At 38.5% G+C, this 17,366-nt stretch overlaps 1 protein-coding gene across 1 annotated transcript in view; it reads left to right on the plus strand.

The window, feature by feature from the left end:
- Positions 1–279: 279 nt before the first annotated feature.
- Positions 280–17,366, plus strand: part of LOC136884557 (uncharacterized) — a 55,298-nt gene continuing 38,211 nt past the window's right edge. The window contains exons 1-3 of the mRNA XM_067156813.2: positions 280–340; positions 3,548–3,712; positions 16,366–16,808. Coding sequence (XP_067012914.2) covers positions 297–340; positions 3,548–3,712; positions 16,366–16,808 — 652 coding nt within the window. The 5' untranslated portion in view covers positions 280–296. The remainder of the gene's footprint in view (positions 341–3,547; positions 3,713–16,365; positions 16,809–17,366) is intronic.

Raw genomic sequence — 17,366 nt, forward strand, 5'->3', positions numbered from 1 at the left:
ATTACCTCTGCTAGGTTTGAACCCGCTACCTAGGGATCCGTTTATATTGGCTGGCACTCTACTGCTGATCCACAGAGACAGCTAACATTATAGGTTTTCTACAAGGTTTTCATTTCTCTTTACAGACAGCCCCTGTATACTGTAGTTCCTCGGCCTTAACCCTCACCGTGAAACTGCATTAGATCTAGGCAGAACATATCTATCTACTTGCCAAACATGTTATATTAAAATAATATTTACATTGTTGTATTTATTTGATGTGTTTATTTGCAGAACCTTCAACGAATCCGAAAGAAATGGCCGACGATAAGGAAAACATGAATACTACGAACCGTCAGAGGTAAGTTACATTCAGTAATAGTGAGTTATATTATACCCTGGGGGTCAGTTCCTATCAGTATTTGATATATCTGTATTATTAATAAAATTTTGTTGTACATCTGCTTGGTTTTTTAAAATTCTGGTTAGGCTCGAAACTACTTTGATCAATTGAGCTAAAATTTGGTGAGGATTTGGCTTGAAATCCTGAATCGCACAAGGGATGCATTTTGATATATTTCACTGTTTTGAAGTAGTGGAGGATTTTACGTTGGTTGGCAGGCAAGGAGGCTGAATACTTCATCACATTTTCTAACACCAGAACTTACACAGCTGGAAACTATCTCAAACACAAGTTACACTCAGTGTTATCACAATTGTCTCTCTCACAGCTCTTTATACAAAAATTTAAAGAATACATATGTTGTTTATAATAATTTTATCTGTCCAAGTTCAGTAGTATGAAGCACAGTATAATGAAATGGAAAAGAAACGTTTGCTAGGAGGATTTGAAACTACTCTAGCTCCCTGTTTCTACACTCGCATAGGTAACATGCGTCTCCCCAACTTGTTTCTAACGTATTCCCACGTTGTCTTGTTTTTAGAGATTTCAGTTAAGTATGGCACATTTCTACATTTGTTTACTTCTCGAGCCCAGAGCCAAAAGTCAAGGGAATGAGTGGAGGGTAGCCTTGTGATATTTAATTGATAATACCTGATATGGTTGTATAGATTCTCATGTAAACCTGGCGGTTGAAACTTGGCCAAACCGTTATGAAGAGTGTGCTTTTTTTTCTCTTAGGGACTGTACATATTTACACTGATAATTGTCAAATATGAACAGTACACATTTCTCTCAAGTCACTGAAACAAATACACTTGTGAACTTCTTCACTGTATTGTACTTTTGCGTTATATTTATTATATGAATTTATCAACTCGATGAGCAGCCGCAACATAAAGTGATGTAACACACTGCCTGGTTTATTATGAGACAGTACACAGCCAGGTACTGCAATTAAAGAAATTTTATTCATTTAGCTATGCCATCCATTCAGTTCATCACCAGTCATATTTTCTGATGCATTTCCAGCACCGTATAAGTCTGTGGGAGATGTCATTCTCTCCAGATTCAGATTAAGCCTCATTCTCTTCAATTGTATCATCACTTTCATCACCTCTGTTGCACACTCTTCCGACAGCTGTAAAATTGTACTATTCATGCTTCCATATGCCTCTTCTGCCATTTTGTGAATATGTACAGAGAACATGATGCAATGCGATGAGAGGTCTTGAAAACCATGAAATGGTGTAAAGTTCTTCGCGTCTGCAGCAGTGAAGTGTGGTGCTATGTATTCATGACAAAAAGTTATGTACCTAATCGGTGTTTACACAAAATATCAACAATCTTTGTTGTCAGAGATAAGTAAAAGCTTATGCTGACTTTGCCCATCATATGAGCTGTATGGAAAAACTGTCACACAAATATTCTGAGAAATAAAACTATTGAGGTTCCACCTTAATATTCCTTAAAAGGAAACAATCTAAGTTCTGCCTTATTCAGTACATTTTAAATGTGAATAAGGTGGAACCTTTGTTTCCTTTCACCCCCTGTGGGTGGAGGACACAGATGAAGAATTCACCCACGGTATCCCGTGCCTGACGTAAGAGACGACTAAAAGGGGCGACCAAGGGATGATCGAATTAGAACCATGAGACTACTTGTGATTAGTACCACCCCGTGGGGAACACCGTGGGTCGCTTTTACTGGCGTGTAGTACCACTATGTTGGATACCAAGTAGGTTTGTGATTAGTACAAAACGAGAGCGCAACGGCTTTTACAGTACCTGTGATTAGTAGCACTATACGAGCGACACCATGGGATGAGGGAAGCCATGGTTCAGGCTTGCTTATGGTTAGTACCCACTATATGAGGAACACCACGGGTTAGTACGAGTCCCTGTGGTTAGTACTCTTTTGTGATGAACACCATAGGTTTGCGTTGCCTGTAAATGGCGCCGCAATGTGTGAAACACCATAGGTCTGTAATACATGTGCAAATTTCATTACCTGTGAGTAGTACCATAATGTGTGGAATACCGCGAGTCTACACTACTCTTGATTAGTACCACAACATGACAAATACCATCGTTCTACTTTCCTAGCGATAAGTACCATTGTGAGGGCCCGCTGTCTTGGATTTTGGACCCCTTTCAACTAAAAGTATCATCGATTCAGTATTGTTCTATAGAAGCAGTCCCTTGGCGAGTAATACTATTGTTCTACGCCAGCTTTTGTGCATGTGAGGCACTGTGGGTCAGTTCCACTGGTCCTTTTAAATTCATATCCATCCATTCATTCCTCGTCCTCACATTTGTAATTTTGGTCAGTGGATGTTTTTGGGCTGTTAATTTGTCATTTCTCATTTTATCTCATTTCGTACAATTAGGGGCCAATGACCTAGATGTTAAGCCCTTTTAAACATCATCATCATCATCATCATCATCGTTTCCTTTCAAGGAGTGTTTGTGTGATAAACAAAGTCAATACAGAACAAACAAACAAAAAAAGTGATATTCATAAACTGTAAGGAAACCTATGTCGGCCAGTGTCCAGCTTACAAGTGATAAGGTTTAATTATTTAAATATAAGAGTTGTAGAACTAAACAAAGACACAGGACTAGTTGTAAATTGAGGGTGGTAGAGGTGCTTTGTTAATTCAGAGGTTCGGAAACTAGATGCTGAAAGTTATTAGTCTATAATGGAGATATATGGAGAAAGTCCATTTGACACTCCATGTCGTACGATGTCGGCATGTAAAAGATCTCTGGTGACACATTTGGTGTTTACCCGACAAAATTCATTAAATTTGGAAACTAGATGCTGAAATTTATTAGTCTATAATGGAGATATATGGGGGATTTTTATTTTAAATCTGTTTCCACTACTGGAAAATGTCAAGGAGGAGGAGATCATCTGTTGGCTTTTGACTAAGAATATTCTGCATTATTAGATAAAAACTTAAAAAAATATATTTGAATGCAAACGTTCATGTAAAGAAGATACTATTTGTCTTGACGATACTAATTCCTTCTTCCTTCTGCTTTATTGTACTGAAGTAAATAGGACTTTTAGCTGCTTTTATTAAATATTGGCCTAGACCTAAAGGTGAAATGCTAGATACTGAAGGTTTGATCACAATTGTAATAAGTTTTTCTTGACTTTCAGACATACCTCAACAGTGAAACCCGTACAAAAAAGGAACGTGCTGAGTAAGGATAAACCCCAGGTTAAGAAAACTGAAGTTTTGAAACAGGTTCATCACCCACCTGAGGAGAATTCTCAGCCCAGAACTCGACGTGTGCAAGAGAATCAAGATAAAGAGAAGTTGCAGTAAGTTACTAATTAATTTGTATCAAATGTAGCTTGTCTTTTTGTAATAATGCAGGTTAGCTTCTCTCTGACTATTTATAGTACAGTGGAACCTTGGATTGAGAGCTTAATTCGTTCCGGCAACATGCTCGTAATCCAAATCGCTCGTATATCAAAGCTCATTTTCCCATAAGAAACTATTGAAACTCGGATGATTCGTCCACAACACAAAAACATTTATTCGCATAACATTTCTAGAACAAAATATAACGTAAAACAAACTGCACCTTACAATAGAATCATTGTTGGTGTGAGGGTGACGAGAGATGACATGAGAAGAGTTACTGTGTAGCATGAATTTCACTAACGGAATCGCTGCTATCGGTTGACTCATTGGAAGTGTTTTCTTTTCGTGCAGCTTTAACGAGGAGCCTGTCCAATGGCTGTTGCTTTTGCCTCTTTTTGAGGATTTCACGAATATATGACATTGCATTGTCATTGAACATATTCATCCACTGTAATCATCTCCTTCTTCCGACCGAATTCATTTTTAGCCTTCTTTTCGTTCACAGGGCCCATCGTTGCAGAACAGTTATATCACAGATGACAGAAACAAAACATGTACACTCGTACGGTGTTGACTATGCGAGCGATGCACGCCAACTGAAGGCCAGCGCGGGAAATGATTACACACACACTTTCCCAGCAAAAAGAGTGGCAGGGGGAGGGGAAAACAAAGGCACAGGGGAGGTGGAAACGTACGTACACATGATGCTCGTATTGCAAAACCTCACTCGCTTATCAAGTTACAATTTATTTAAAATATTTGCTCGTCTTGCAAAATACTTGTAGACCAAGTTATTCGCAATCCGAGGTTCCACTGTACTTTATTTCATCTTGGCATTAATCCAGTAGACTGTGCAGTTGACGTGGATATGGAACTGAGAGGTGTTTGACCTTAAGTCATGGGTATATTCCCCCCTAGATTGAGAAACACTGGTATGTTTAATTTTGAATATTTATTCTCCCCCTCCTACCCTACAATTATCTAGGATGATATTCTAAAAGTCTCTTCCCACTGGACACAACATTAGATTGTTTCTCGTATGACTGCTCGCTCATAGGTAATATATATATTGGAACTGCCACGGGTTTGTTATTCACTACACATTTTCCTTTCTATTGAGAGAGTTTGTACTTTTTCATTGATTGTACTATATCAAGTACAGTGAAAATGGATTGGAAGGAAGCAGAGACTTCCCCATAGTACCAAAAATTTCTGAATTACTTAAAATAATATAAGAAAAGACTGGACAAACGATTGATAGGGAATATGCCATGTGGGTGATTGCTGTAAATGCAGATTAATTATTTATTGATTGATTGAATTATTTATTTATTTATTTATTTATTTATTTATTTATTTATTTATTTATTTATTTATTTATTTATTTATTTATTTATATTGATATTTATTTATTTACAAAACTTTTGCCAAAATTTCAGATTCACTAATAGAACTCTCCAGTACAACAGTATTTGAGATCATTAAGTGGTATAAGAAGGGAGTTCCGTGCAGGACTGAATAATCCCAGTACTGGTAGATTATCAAAACTGAGTCTAAGGGAACGGAGGGAAACGGCGAATCGTGTGAAGAAAATCTCCAGTGATTACTGAACAGGAGAGTACAGCACAATTAAAGGACTAGTTGAGCAAGTTCATATTGGGACTGTTTCGAGGGTACTTAGAATGGGTATGGTGCCAAAACTCCTACAGGAAAATAAATTTGTAAGTAAGGTTAATCAGAAGCAGTATTCGCTGTTGGCAAAGGAATATATGCCATATTTACTTGCATATTCGAATTTTTGTTTTTTTGCTATAAAAAGTGGGAAGTGTGTCAGTGTCCCATTTTGTTTGGTACATACCGGTACCGTATTGATTCATATCATAATGAATGCCACTGCATAATGGTCGCACCCCAGTTTTTTTCCTTAAAATTTTTGAAAAAGAATATCCCCTCTAAATGGACACTTTTATTTTCAACAGAAATTCTTAGTAATATTCAAAATGGCTCATTTGGATGAATTGCAGAATAAAACTGCTTGACAGAGATCAACAGCAGGCTTAGCTGTGCTCATCACTTAACCGTACAGCTTCTGTGAAAGATAGAAGTTATTTCCATAGCGTATGTGTAAAGCGGGTGACAGTGTGCTGAATTTTTAGAGAGTGTGTGTGGGGGGGGGGGCGTAATTGATTATGATAAATGAATGTTGGAGTAGTCGTGTTGAAATTAAAGTATGAAAACAATGCATGAAAACTCACAAATGGCAACTTATTCTTCTTAACAGGCACAAAATACACTGAACTAGATGATAATAATAGATGTAGTAATGATCATCACCAAATGACCTCGACTACCTTTGTGCAGGTCTTCCGAAGTGGTGCCATCTAGGTGACCTTCCTACCAATTTCAACTTTCTGATTGTGCTGCTATCTAGGAATGCAACTGGAACTCTGTCACGTGATAAATTTCATTTTAATCTATGTTGACAATTGATCACAAGTTACTAAAGTAGGAATGGGTCTACGTATTCAGTAAACTTTAGAAATTTTTAATATGTCGTCCTATTCAAACCCATAACATAACTCCATCATTATGGTTAGTCCACACCAAAGTTAATAAACAATGTTAACTAAACAAAGTTAATAAACAATGTTAACGAAAACATTTCTCAAGATGTTAATAAACTCTTGTTAACAAACCTCTTTAACATTGTGTCCGCACCAAATAAACTTTTGTTAACAAACTTCTTTAACATTGTGTCCACACCAAAATATCTGTTTGTGAGGTTACAATGGATAAGGTCAGGAAGAAGAAAATACAGCTACAGCTTTCATTGTTTTAATGAGTGCAATTAGAGAAAAATGCAGACGCAAAGTGTGGCAAAGAAAAATATTGGAAAAGCGTTTAGAATTAAGTTTGGAGAGGACACTTAGGCCTATGTCAGAACTTTCAATTCATGATGCAGCAGGCTTTCAAAACTTTCTGAGAATGTCCCCACAAGACTTTCAGTTCTTGTTGACAGTAATTGAGTCTGAAATTGGAAGAAAGGATACAAATTTATCGGAATGTCATCTGCATTAATGTTAGACTAAGTATAACTTGAAGATTCCTAGCGACTGGTGACTCCTACCAATGATCATGTAAGAGTGTAAGAGAAATACTCCTACACTTCACTTATGTATTTGTATGGTGTATATGAGTTGCTTGCAATTCGACAGTCGATTTCAAAAATTAATAAAAATATTGTATTCCGCGCTACGAATTTGCGTGTTCTAATTGCGTCTTTGCGCATGTGCGAACCGAAATGTTAACGAAAACACGAAATGTTAATGAAAAGTTTCATTCACAAAAGTTAAAGAAATTTTGTTTGTCAACATGCTGGAAAAGTTAATGAACACGCTATTTTGTTTATTAACAGACAGAAATGTTCATGAACATTGTTCATTAACAGTGTTTATTAACAAAGTTAACGAAAACATCTTGGTGTGGACGCACCTTTAGATGGAGTAATAAAAGTCAAACTTGTTTCAACTCGTTTGAGCCATCTTCAGAGAAGAAGCTGGTAAGCGGAAGTGAGCTTGTCTGAGACTGAGAACATTTATGTTGAACAGCTGGGACTGGTGCGCATAGAGCCTATTTATTCAAAGACAACAGTGTGTGAAGATGTCAAGATTGTCCTTGTCCTTTTGTGTTTTCATGTTTGTTGTCTGATCTTTCTGTTGTTCCCTCTTCCTATATCAAGCAATTCCAACTGAGGTGCTCCCACGGCCCCGGCAGCAGCCCCGGTGCCGTGCTAAAGTACCGTTGAGGTGGTGGGGGAAGGAGGGTAAGTGGCAGAGGCAGAACCACAGTTCGTCAAGTCAGCGTGCAGCTTATGAAAACAATATTATTTATGACAGTTCTGTGAACATATAAACACAAAATTCATTCTGTACATACTTTGCGTTTGCCTTAATGTTCATTTAGCGTTTAAGTAGATTGCTGACATCGTACAATCGATATGGGAGTAGAAATTTTAAGTATAACCTCCAAGTCCGTATCAGACAGAGAAGTCCTAGTTCTCCATTTATTTAAAGTCAGAATTGAAAACATCTATTCGCATGCATACGTTGTACCGAACATTGACGTAAATTTTAAGGCAACTGTTTGAAGTTATGGAAATTCTTGTGGTTGAATACCTTTTGTAAAAGGATATTAAAACACCACTGTAGTGGTAGTACCTGTCCTATAGGATTGCGTCGCACTCTAGTCTTATCAGCTCTGTTTGGAAATATGGTGATTTTTCAAGACCTGCTGAAAATGGGGTCATAAATATTTCAAGTTGAGGTGCCATATCATTCATTTCTTTGAATCGGGCATTGAGTTCAGAGTGCAAAGTCTGTAACGACGTCTCATAGTCTCCAAGATTTTCATAAGTAGACAAACGTAAGTTCCTGTACATGACGAGAGATGGTTTGTTTTGACAAGCTTTTCGCCTCAAAGTGAGCCACAGCGCGTGGACCCAATACTTCCGAGCACTCTGTTAAACATTCTTTTACAAATTCACCATCAGTAAAGGGTCACCCACTTTTTTGCAATTTTCAGAGCAACAGTAGCCCACAACGTGCTTGAACTGCGCCTTTCAAAGTGTTGGGTTCAAGTATCTGTGGGGCAGGGAGATAAAATAATTAAAATAATTATTTCTGTGGGTCCTTTTTTGCAATAGGACTTATGGCGATGATGGGATAGGAAAAGGCTAGGAATGGGAAGAAAGTGGCCATGGCCTCAATTAAGGAACAGCCCCAGCATTTTCTTGGTTTGAAAATGGGAAACCACGGAAAACCATCTTCAGCGCTACCGACGCTAGGGTTCGAACCCACTGTCTCCCGGATGCAACCTCAGAGCTGAACGCCCCTGACCGCGCCGCCTCCTCGCCCGGTGTGTTTTCTTAGCAGCACATCTAAGTCTAATTCTAAACATTTCTTAATAATAAAAACAAAAATAGATCTAAATTGCATGTAAAACAATTCCTAATGAGTAAGTTATTATGTATCTCTGAAGAACTTGGCAATTCCAATTTTAACTTAGCAATTTGTTCGGTTCTTGCTGCGCCAACGTCATCATAGGTGGAAACATGTTTATTGTGGTAGTGTAGTCGAACAGTTGAAGACTTTACGCTTAAAATGACATGACAAATTAAACATTGAGCTTTCCCTTCGGCATTGAGAACAAAATATGAATCCCCCCATGAAGGATTAACATTTTTAATGAAGGAGAAACCAACTGCTCCACTGTTCTATTGAATAGATTCTACTGAGAATGACACACACACACACACACACACACACACACACACACACACACACACACACACACACACACACACACACACACACACACAGAATGAGTATGAATGAACTGTCTCTTACGTACACATGCAATGACCACTGCGCGGGGTAGGTGGGGAAGGAGGGGAATGGTGCTGCTGAGTGCAGCGCTGGTGCGCCCGGGCACTAAGTGCTTGAGTTGGAAAGGCCTATCCTATACTGACCTCCCATTATGTTCATCCTGTTGTGTGTTCCTGTCTCTCAACTTATGACTCTATTTCACCCACTCATTTTCAAGCTTAGTATGGTAGTGAATTACAAGCTAGAATGTAATACATAGAGTAGCTATCACGCTGTGTAAGCGAGTGTGAAAGAGAGCTGGAAAATTATTTTTTCACACAGATCTGATTCATTGGGTATAATAGTTAGAAATCAGTGTTCTCCCCAGAAAGTTTAGTCAGGCGAACTTCTCGTGTTCTACTGCTCGTTCATAATCTTGCACTCGGTTACTGTAGAGTGTCCTATGGGTTTGTGACCTCATGCGGAATCAAGTGCTCACATGCGTGCACGACATTACATGAGGTGGTGGTGATTGTTGTTTTAAGAGGAAGTAGATTGATGATTTCACGGCCCGTAATTGTAAACATTGTACTAGCTTTTGGGCTTTTCCGTGTCAGAAAACAAGATGAAATTCTTTATGTTTTGCAGAAAACTTTCTCCGCATCTTCAGAAGAAAATCTCGACTGCTCATGAGAAGGACTTCTCCATTAGTCAAGCTAAACATTTAAACTCTGGTGTTATGGATACAGTTATGCTGACAATAATGAATTGTCATTTAAATAAACAGTTTTATATTTAAATTTAAATTTGGAACACCTAATGACTCAAATGTATGTTAATATTGTGTAACTAGCACATACTAAGGTTGTTAGCCGGCTGCTCTGTAAAAAGGGATTATTTGAGTATATGAAATTATCGGATAGAAAGTGTAACTATTTGATGCGAAGTTTTCCTTAATCAGATGTACCCTACGCAGTCGCTATGTACTGGAAATTAAAATTGAATATACACAATATGTAACAGTTTAGTTTTTTATGAATTGATATGTTGTTGAAAATTGTTAAATCAATAACTGTTTTATCACAAAGATGTGGAGATATCCAGGCACCTCCAATTTATCACACACTAATGAATTGTCATACATTTCAAACGAAACCTTTCTACACAACATTTTAATAATATGGACTGGAAATAAAATTGAACAAATTGTATATTCATCTCTTTCCTGATTCAAAACAGCTCTCTGATTCACATGAACTGATATGCATCTTCTTGCTCTGATTCACTGTTCCACGCTCTGTTCCATGAAAAGTATGAATTTTGTATACGTATGCCATATGGTTACTCCTTTCAGTTCTTGCATAATAACTCTGAATCTGTGGTACAGTCTAATATAAAATGCTGCTTTAAGAAACGTTTTGTCATGCTGGCGTAATGGGTTTCCTTACTGAACTCTGTACCAGTAAATATATTTTATGTATCTCTACAACTGCTCTGCAACTGACGAGAGAACTTCAGTCTAATTTTAACATGAGGTTTGTTATATCTTCGTGACAGTGACTTTCATAACATAATGAGTTGGATAAAGAGACTGTATGTTACATATTTCTAGGCAATGAGCTCTTTCTTCTCTTTAAAATGCTGAGCAAACATAACCTTCGGAGAGTCGTGCCTTTTAATTTTCTTTCCTACCTCACGGATGTCATTTCCTGCTGTGTACTAAACATTTTCAGAGTACTTGGTGAATGACTTGTAATTTGTAGCACAGCAGTCATGATCAGTATTGGTGCTGTCATCAGAAGGAACCATAATACGTAGATAAGAGAAGCATCACTTCTGTCGATTGGTTAGTCCGTCCCAGTAAACACTTCTTTGTGCTAATCTTAATTGCTCTGCATTGGAATTATTTTTGTTTCCTCTCCTATTACATTTGGATGAGAAGAGGAATTCTAAATTGTCGGTAATGCCTTGGGCAGCTACCATCTCCTATCATTAACTAAACACTCTTACCCTATAGAGAAATGGGACAAGGTTTGGACACACACATACAATGCTCTTCAAATGTTCTGAATAGAGTATTTTGCTGCTTGGGATACCACTTGTCTCTCTTCATGTTATTCACGTACGACGTAGTCAGCTATTTGTCTTGTAGCAAAAACCTGTGACGAGAATTTGTGCTTTACGGTAGCGAAAATTAAGATCTTTCAATCTACGTAGCCTTCTTATAATAGAAAAGATATGAACTTACTTAAAATAAGATACACTGTATTGCTTGAACATAAGCGTGCAAAACAGAATATAGGCATATTCACACTACGATAAATAAATCCAAAATATAAAATACTTACGGCAGCAGGAGTCCAGGGTTTACAATGGCTACACAGAGTGTTCAGTGTAGTTTGAAAAGATAAGATACCTACTGGTTGGAGCAAGGGTGTCATTATCCCCCCTGTTTAAGAAAGGAAATTGCCAAAAATGCTCCAACTACCGGGGAATAACACTCCTTTCTCACGGGCTTAAGATTCTTGAGAAAATCTTGCAGAGCAGATAGTGAGTCATCTTAGAGCCACAGTTAGAAGAGGAACAATATGCCTTCAAGCCTAACAGGTCCTCAACAGACCTAATTTTCAGTGTCCGTATGTTGCTGGAGAAATATTGGGAACAAGACGAAGATCTGTTTATGGTTTTCCTTGATATTGAGAAGGCATATGACAACATTGCAAGAAGGAAGGAATGAGAATGCCTAAGAAAAAGGAATGTGCTGGAGGGACTGGTGAGGAAAGTTCAGATGCTGTATGAGCACTGTACCAGCTATGTGTGACTGGGTGACGGACATTCATCCTGGTTCCAGACCAAAAGTGGAGTCAGCAAGGCAGTGCACTATCCCCATTATTGTTTATCATGATCATGGATGACATAATGAAGAACATCAAGAAAACCTCTTAACTAAATGCAATGGCTTTTGTTGTTATAATCTGAGGAGAAACTGGGGAACAAGTACAATTGACACAGTGAATGGAAGGCTGAGTTCCAGGAGTTCAATGTCGTGATGGCAATAAACAGATAGGGACGACCTGCGAACATCCACTAGAAAGTGTCGAAAACATTACATACCTCGGCAGTGTAATATCTCAAGATACACTAGCCACCAAGTAAGTGGCAAATAGAGTGCAGAAGGGTACTTTTACCAGCAAGTACGAACACTCCTCTGGGATCCCAAAGTATCAACAAAATCAAAGCTGGTGGTGTTCAGTCTTAACCTATGGTATTGAAACCTGCATCTTCACCAAGAAAGACTCCTCAAGGTTGCAGGCATCTGAGATGAAGTTCCTTAGGACCACAATTCATAAAACCAAACTGGAGAAATTAAAGAATGACGTGGTTAGAAAGGAAGCTGGGATTGAGACATCGTTGTTAGATCGAGTCAGCAAGTCCAGATTAAGGTGGTTTGGGCATGTAATGAGGAAGGAGCCAACAAGAACAGATTATGTTAACTTGGAGAGACATGTGGCAGGAAAACGGATGGTGGGAAGACCAAGAGCCCACTGAATGGACATCGTACAGATGGATATTGCAGATCAGGGAAGGACACTGGAGGATGACTTTAACAACAAAACACATCTCAACAAGACAGAATGGAAGAGGCTCACAGACAGTACCCGGGAAACTGAAACTGCAAAATGATATAAAATAATTTCTGTCAATGATGAATTTGACACACATGTGAGAGTAATCAGACAGCTACAGACACCTGTTGTCTTTAGATTGTACATGTATATCATGGCAGCTGTAGTGCTGCTTGCCTCTGCCCGGAGCGCTAATCGAGCTGCTATAGCCACTCTATATGTATTATATTCTAGCTCACTGGTAGTGAACACACATTCCTCATAATGTAACCAAGCCACATGCCATGCATCTTGCACTCTCCTTATTTGTCTCTTTAAATGATGTGCAAGTAAGTTGACACTGATGACTTTTGCAACTTGAAGGTGGTTGGGTTTGGGAGATCCAAGATAATTACCACTATAATTACTGTATGACTTGTAAGAGAACAGATGGTTAAACAAGCGGTGTGCAGTATTCATTTAAGTTGACCCCCTTTGGTTTTTGGCAAACCTGGTCAATCCAAAATAGCCAAGGAAACTGTTCTGTAATAAAGACATTTTTTCTAGGTGAGGGGTAATCTCTCAAGTATTTTTCTTGTAGAATACTCTTATTTCAAGGTGTAATAGGAACTGACATGTTCACTAGGGCTCCATTTGACTTGGATAATGTAATAGTGATGACAAGGGGAAGGAAGGAAGAGGAAAGATAAAACTTAATGGTAAAATTCTGGAAGTGGTTAAAAGTTTCAAGTACATGGGAAGTGTGATCACAGAAGGTGGAAAGATAACCGAGGAAATTGGGAAAAGAATACAACAAGCCAACAGCTTCTATCAGACTGTAAGGGGTATTTTGTGGAACCAAGATGTCCCGAAGAAATGTTATATTGGACCTATTATGAACCCGTACTGACCTATGCAGCTGGATCATGGACTATAACAAAACGAGAGGAGAGTGGAATACAGGTAGCGGAGAGGAAATTCCTAAGAGGTATCGAGGGCAAGGCCAGAAAGGATAAACTTAGAAATGAAGAGAGAAGGAAAAGGACAGGAATCTAGAAACTTAGACAGGATAGAAACAACAAAGCTAAAGTGGTATGGGCATATGATGAGAATGGGAGAAGAGAGAGTTTTCCAGCTAACTCATTCCCGGTTGCTTGCATTTTGCCCATTGTGCTAAGTTGGGTTCATCAGTTGGTAATAGCACACCCAGCAAGATGCATGGCTAGTGTGTACCGTGGAGGCCTGGGGTGAAACGCTGGCAACCAGGAATGAGTTAACTGGAAAATTTATAATGTCCAATAACGGACCATATACATTGGTATTATAAATTGAAATGGAGGGGAAACAGCTACAGATGAACCATCAGTTCAAATATCTTCCAAGTGTTCGTTATCTCTGATACTGGTTCTATAGACAAGGAAATTTCCCACAGAATTCGGGCAGGCAGCAACTTTTACAAAATAGTTAGACATAATATGGAACAAGAAAATACCAACAAAATGTAACAGTCATATATGAAACCAATCCCCACCTACGGTTGTGAAACATGGACCATGAGAAATAAAGATGTTAGTAGAATTCAGGCAGCAGAAATGAGATTTGTTCGTAGCATGATCGGTAAAACACGGAGGGACATATTCCGTAATGAGGAAATCTGCAAGCAGGCTCAAGTTGTAAGACTGCAGGACAGAATAACAGCGCGGCGACTGAGATGGTATGGACATATGCGACGCATGGGAGATAACAATTACCGAAACAAATGTATGATCTAAAACTTGAAGACAAAAGACCAAGAAGGCGACCAAGACTCAGGTACAAGGACATGGTGAAGATTGACATTCAACAGCGAGGACATACTTTGGAAAGCATCGAAGAAGGGGAGAAGTTCAGAGACCACAGGTGGTGAAGCTTCATTCGCCGACCCATTTCTTAAGATGGAACGACGTGGGATATGTATGTATGTATGTATAAATTTACTCATTCGGGACAAATATTTCAGGTTCCCTATGGGAATCAACATCTATATCAGAAGAGAGTGTGCCAAAGAAAGCTTTTTCAGAGAAGTTAACAGGAAAGAGACCATGAGGAAGAACTTGAAAGAGGTGGACAGTTTCATTGTGGGAGTGCATAGGAAAACCAGAAGATGTACTATAAAAAGAAGAGTGGTGGAGAGACAGGCAACGATGGAGGTCCTTGATTCACAACCCGACCCGGGAAGTTGGAAATGGGGTACAGTATTGTAATGCAGTATTTGTCCTCACTTGCTTTGAAGTCAGTGTATTTGTGAAATTTGGAAAAAAATGATGCAAAAATTCCATTTCTGATTTTTTACATTTTTACTTTGTTCATACCTTGTACTTTCATTTTGCACTTTGTTTTATTTAAGCATCAGCCATTTAAAGCCCTTAGCGGCCATTTAAATGACTCTGCCCGAGTGGGTGTTGCCTCACATTGTCACCATTGTCTTAAATATGTTTAGTTTTGTTCTTCGTAGATTCACCAAAGCATGACAGTAGCAACATGAAGACTATATTATCTCGCCAGGTAGTATGTAAAATAATACCTGTTTATCAAAGACTTGCTTTGAATGTGATGTTGGAGCGTTGCACAGTGGGTAAAACACAGAATGCCAATGAATCATTGCATAGTGTAATTTGGGCTAAGAGCCTGAAGGAAGTGTGTGTCAAAGAAAAAACTGAAGATTGCTGGAACATCAGCAATTGCTGAAATTAACATGGACTGTGAAGCAAGTGAGAAACGAAAAGCTAGTGTTAAGGGTGTGAAGTTAGCAGAATTAGTGTAATGAGGAATAAATGTAGACTTGACCTGAAGGAAACTAAAACTCTCAAACTGCTGGTGAAACTAGGAAGAAGGCAGCAGAGGGTCCAACATATGGTACTGGGGAATTTTAAGTCAACTATATTTAGGTACTGGACTATTGTTCATCTCAAAAATTTCAATCTCATTTTTCTCAGAATTTTTTTCCCAGCAAAATGCTCCTCATGCCACAATTTTTAATCAGTCTATTTGAAACTCTTATAATAGTTTCATACACCGTACAACAGAATAATAAACTGATGTGCAAATTTTAGAATGTGTGCTTGCGTTCAGGAGCAATTGCTTTTTTCCCCCCATGATCATCATAAATATGAAAATTGAGTTATGCCTATGTGAAATAATTTGTTCCTTTTAGCGTAATTAAAATTTTTCAAAGCCCACACATCACATCTTTTATATTAGTACTTTAAAACTGAGATAAAATTTTCAGCCAGATCTGGTGAGCCGGTTGGTCTGAGGAGCATTTTATAAATACATTGAGAAGCTTTAAAAGTTTAGTTAAATTTTTAATACCTCAAAAACTGTTGATAGAAACTTTGTATATTGTATCATACTGATACTGACATAAAATTATTAAAATCCTAAGGTGAAAGGATGAAAATTGTTGATTTTAGGTAATATATTTTGTGTAACTTGACCACCTGTCTATGTTAACCAGGTTTTACTCTACTTGTCCTAGGTACTCTGATCCTCAATCTTCAATGGATAATGTTATTTGTATTGTCTCAAACCTTCACTTCTTTGAATTAAGGTACTGCTGAATATTTGGTTCGTCCTTTAGAAAGTACAATCCGATTTCAGAAACTTGGTGCAGCAATGGCGAGCTGAACGTCAAGCTCGTCTGATGTCCAGGTTGATGAAGAAGACTGGCCATGGAGGATATTCCAGTGCCGTGTTTGGTACCGTACCTGCTTTGGATCAGGAAAATCATGCCCCCATCCCTAAAAAGATGGAGAAACGGGCCGCAAAAACTGTGGACCCTGCAACTCGTTCTTTGGTTCATGCGTTACGCCCAAACCCTGAAGCTCCAAAAACTCGCAGAAAGCCTCCTCAGAAGGCACTTAATATTGAAGAGCGCAGGTCAGCAATACATGCCTTTGCTGGTAGATCTACCACAGTACCACCAAGGCTCCCGAGCAGAACCGATTCACCTTCAAGACTGCGACCTGACCGACATGGGACTGTGTCATTGGCATCCAAGGAAATAAAGGAAACTGTTCCAAAGAAAGCTCCGAACGTGGATGGTGAGTGAAATTCCTGTATCTGTTTCTCTCACTCCATATTCCGCTATGCCTCAATTTTTAAGGTGTCCTTGTAGTGTGTTCGTGGGGGAAGACTGCTTCTTTTCATATGGGTGAGCAGAAAGTGAAAGAAAAAATAGTTCCAAATAGGTAAACATTTATGTGGCCTGAATGCTGCTAAGTTGCATGTGTATTTGAAAGTAATGAACATGAAAGGTGACAAATGTTGGGATTAGATTTGCAACTCAGGTATAGAGTTAAAATCTTCAATGACTGAGGACACTGCCATCTTTTAATTATGTTAGCAGCCACATCTGACCTTCAGAAATATCAGACACCTTGGCATAGTTTCTAGTTGGGCGCTAGTAACCCAAATCATCCACATCCCACAAGCCAGGAAAGTAATGATGTGTAAGCATAAGCTCTTATGGTTCCTATGACAGCTTGCTGTAATCCCAGTCATAATTGTCCTTGCTATTATCCCTGTCAAGTACACGTAGGATATTAGATTAATTTAACTGAATTGATTCATTTGATTCCCTTCACGTTACTGAATCGATA

Source organism: Anabrus simplex, chromosome 12 (assembly GCF_040414725.1).
Source record: "Anabrus simplex isolate iqAnaSimp1 chromosome 12, ASM4041472v1, whole genome shotgun sequence".
Taxonomy (NCBI): domain Eukaryota; kingdom Metazoa; phylum Arthropoda; class Insecta; order Orthoptera; family Tettigoniidae; genus Anabrus; species Anabrus simplex.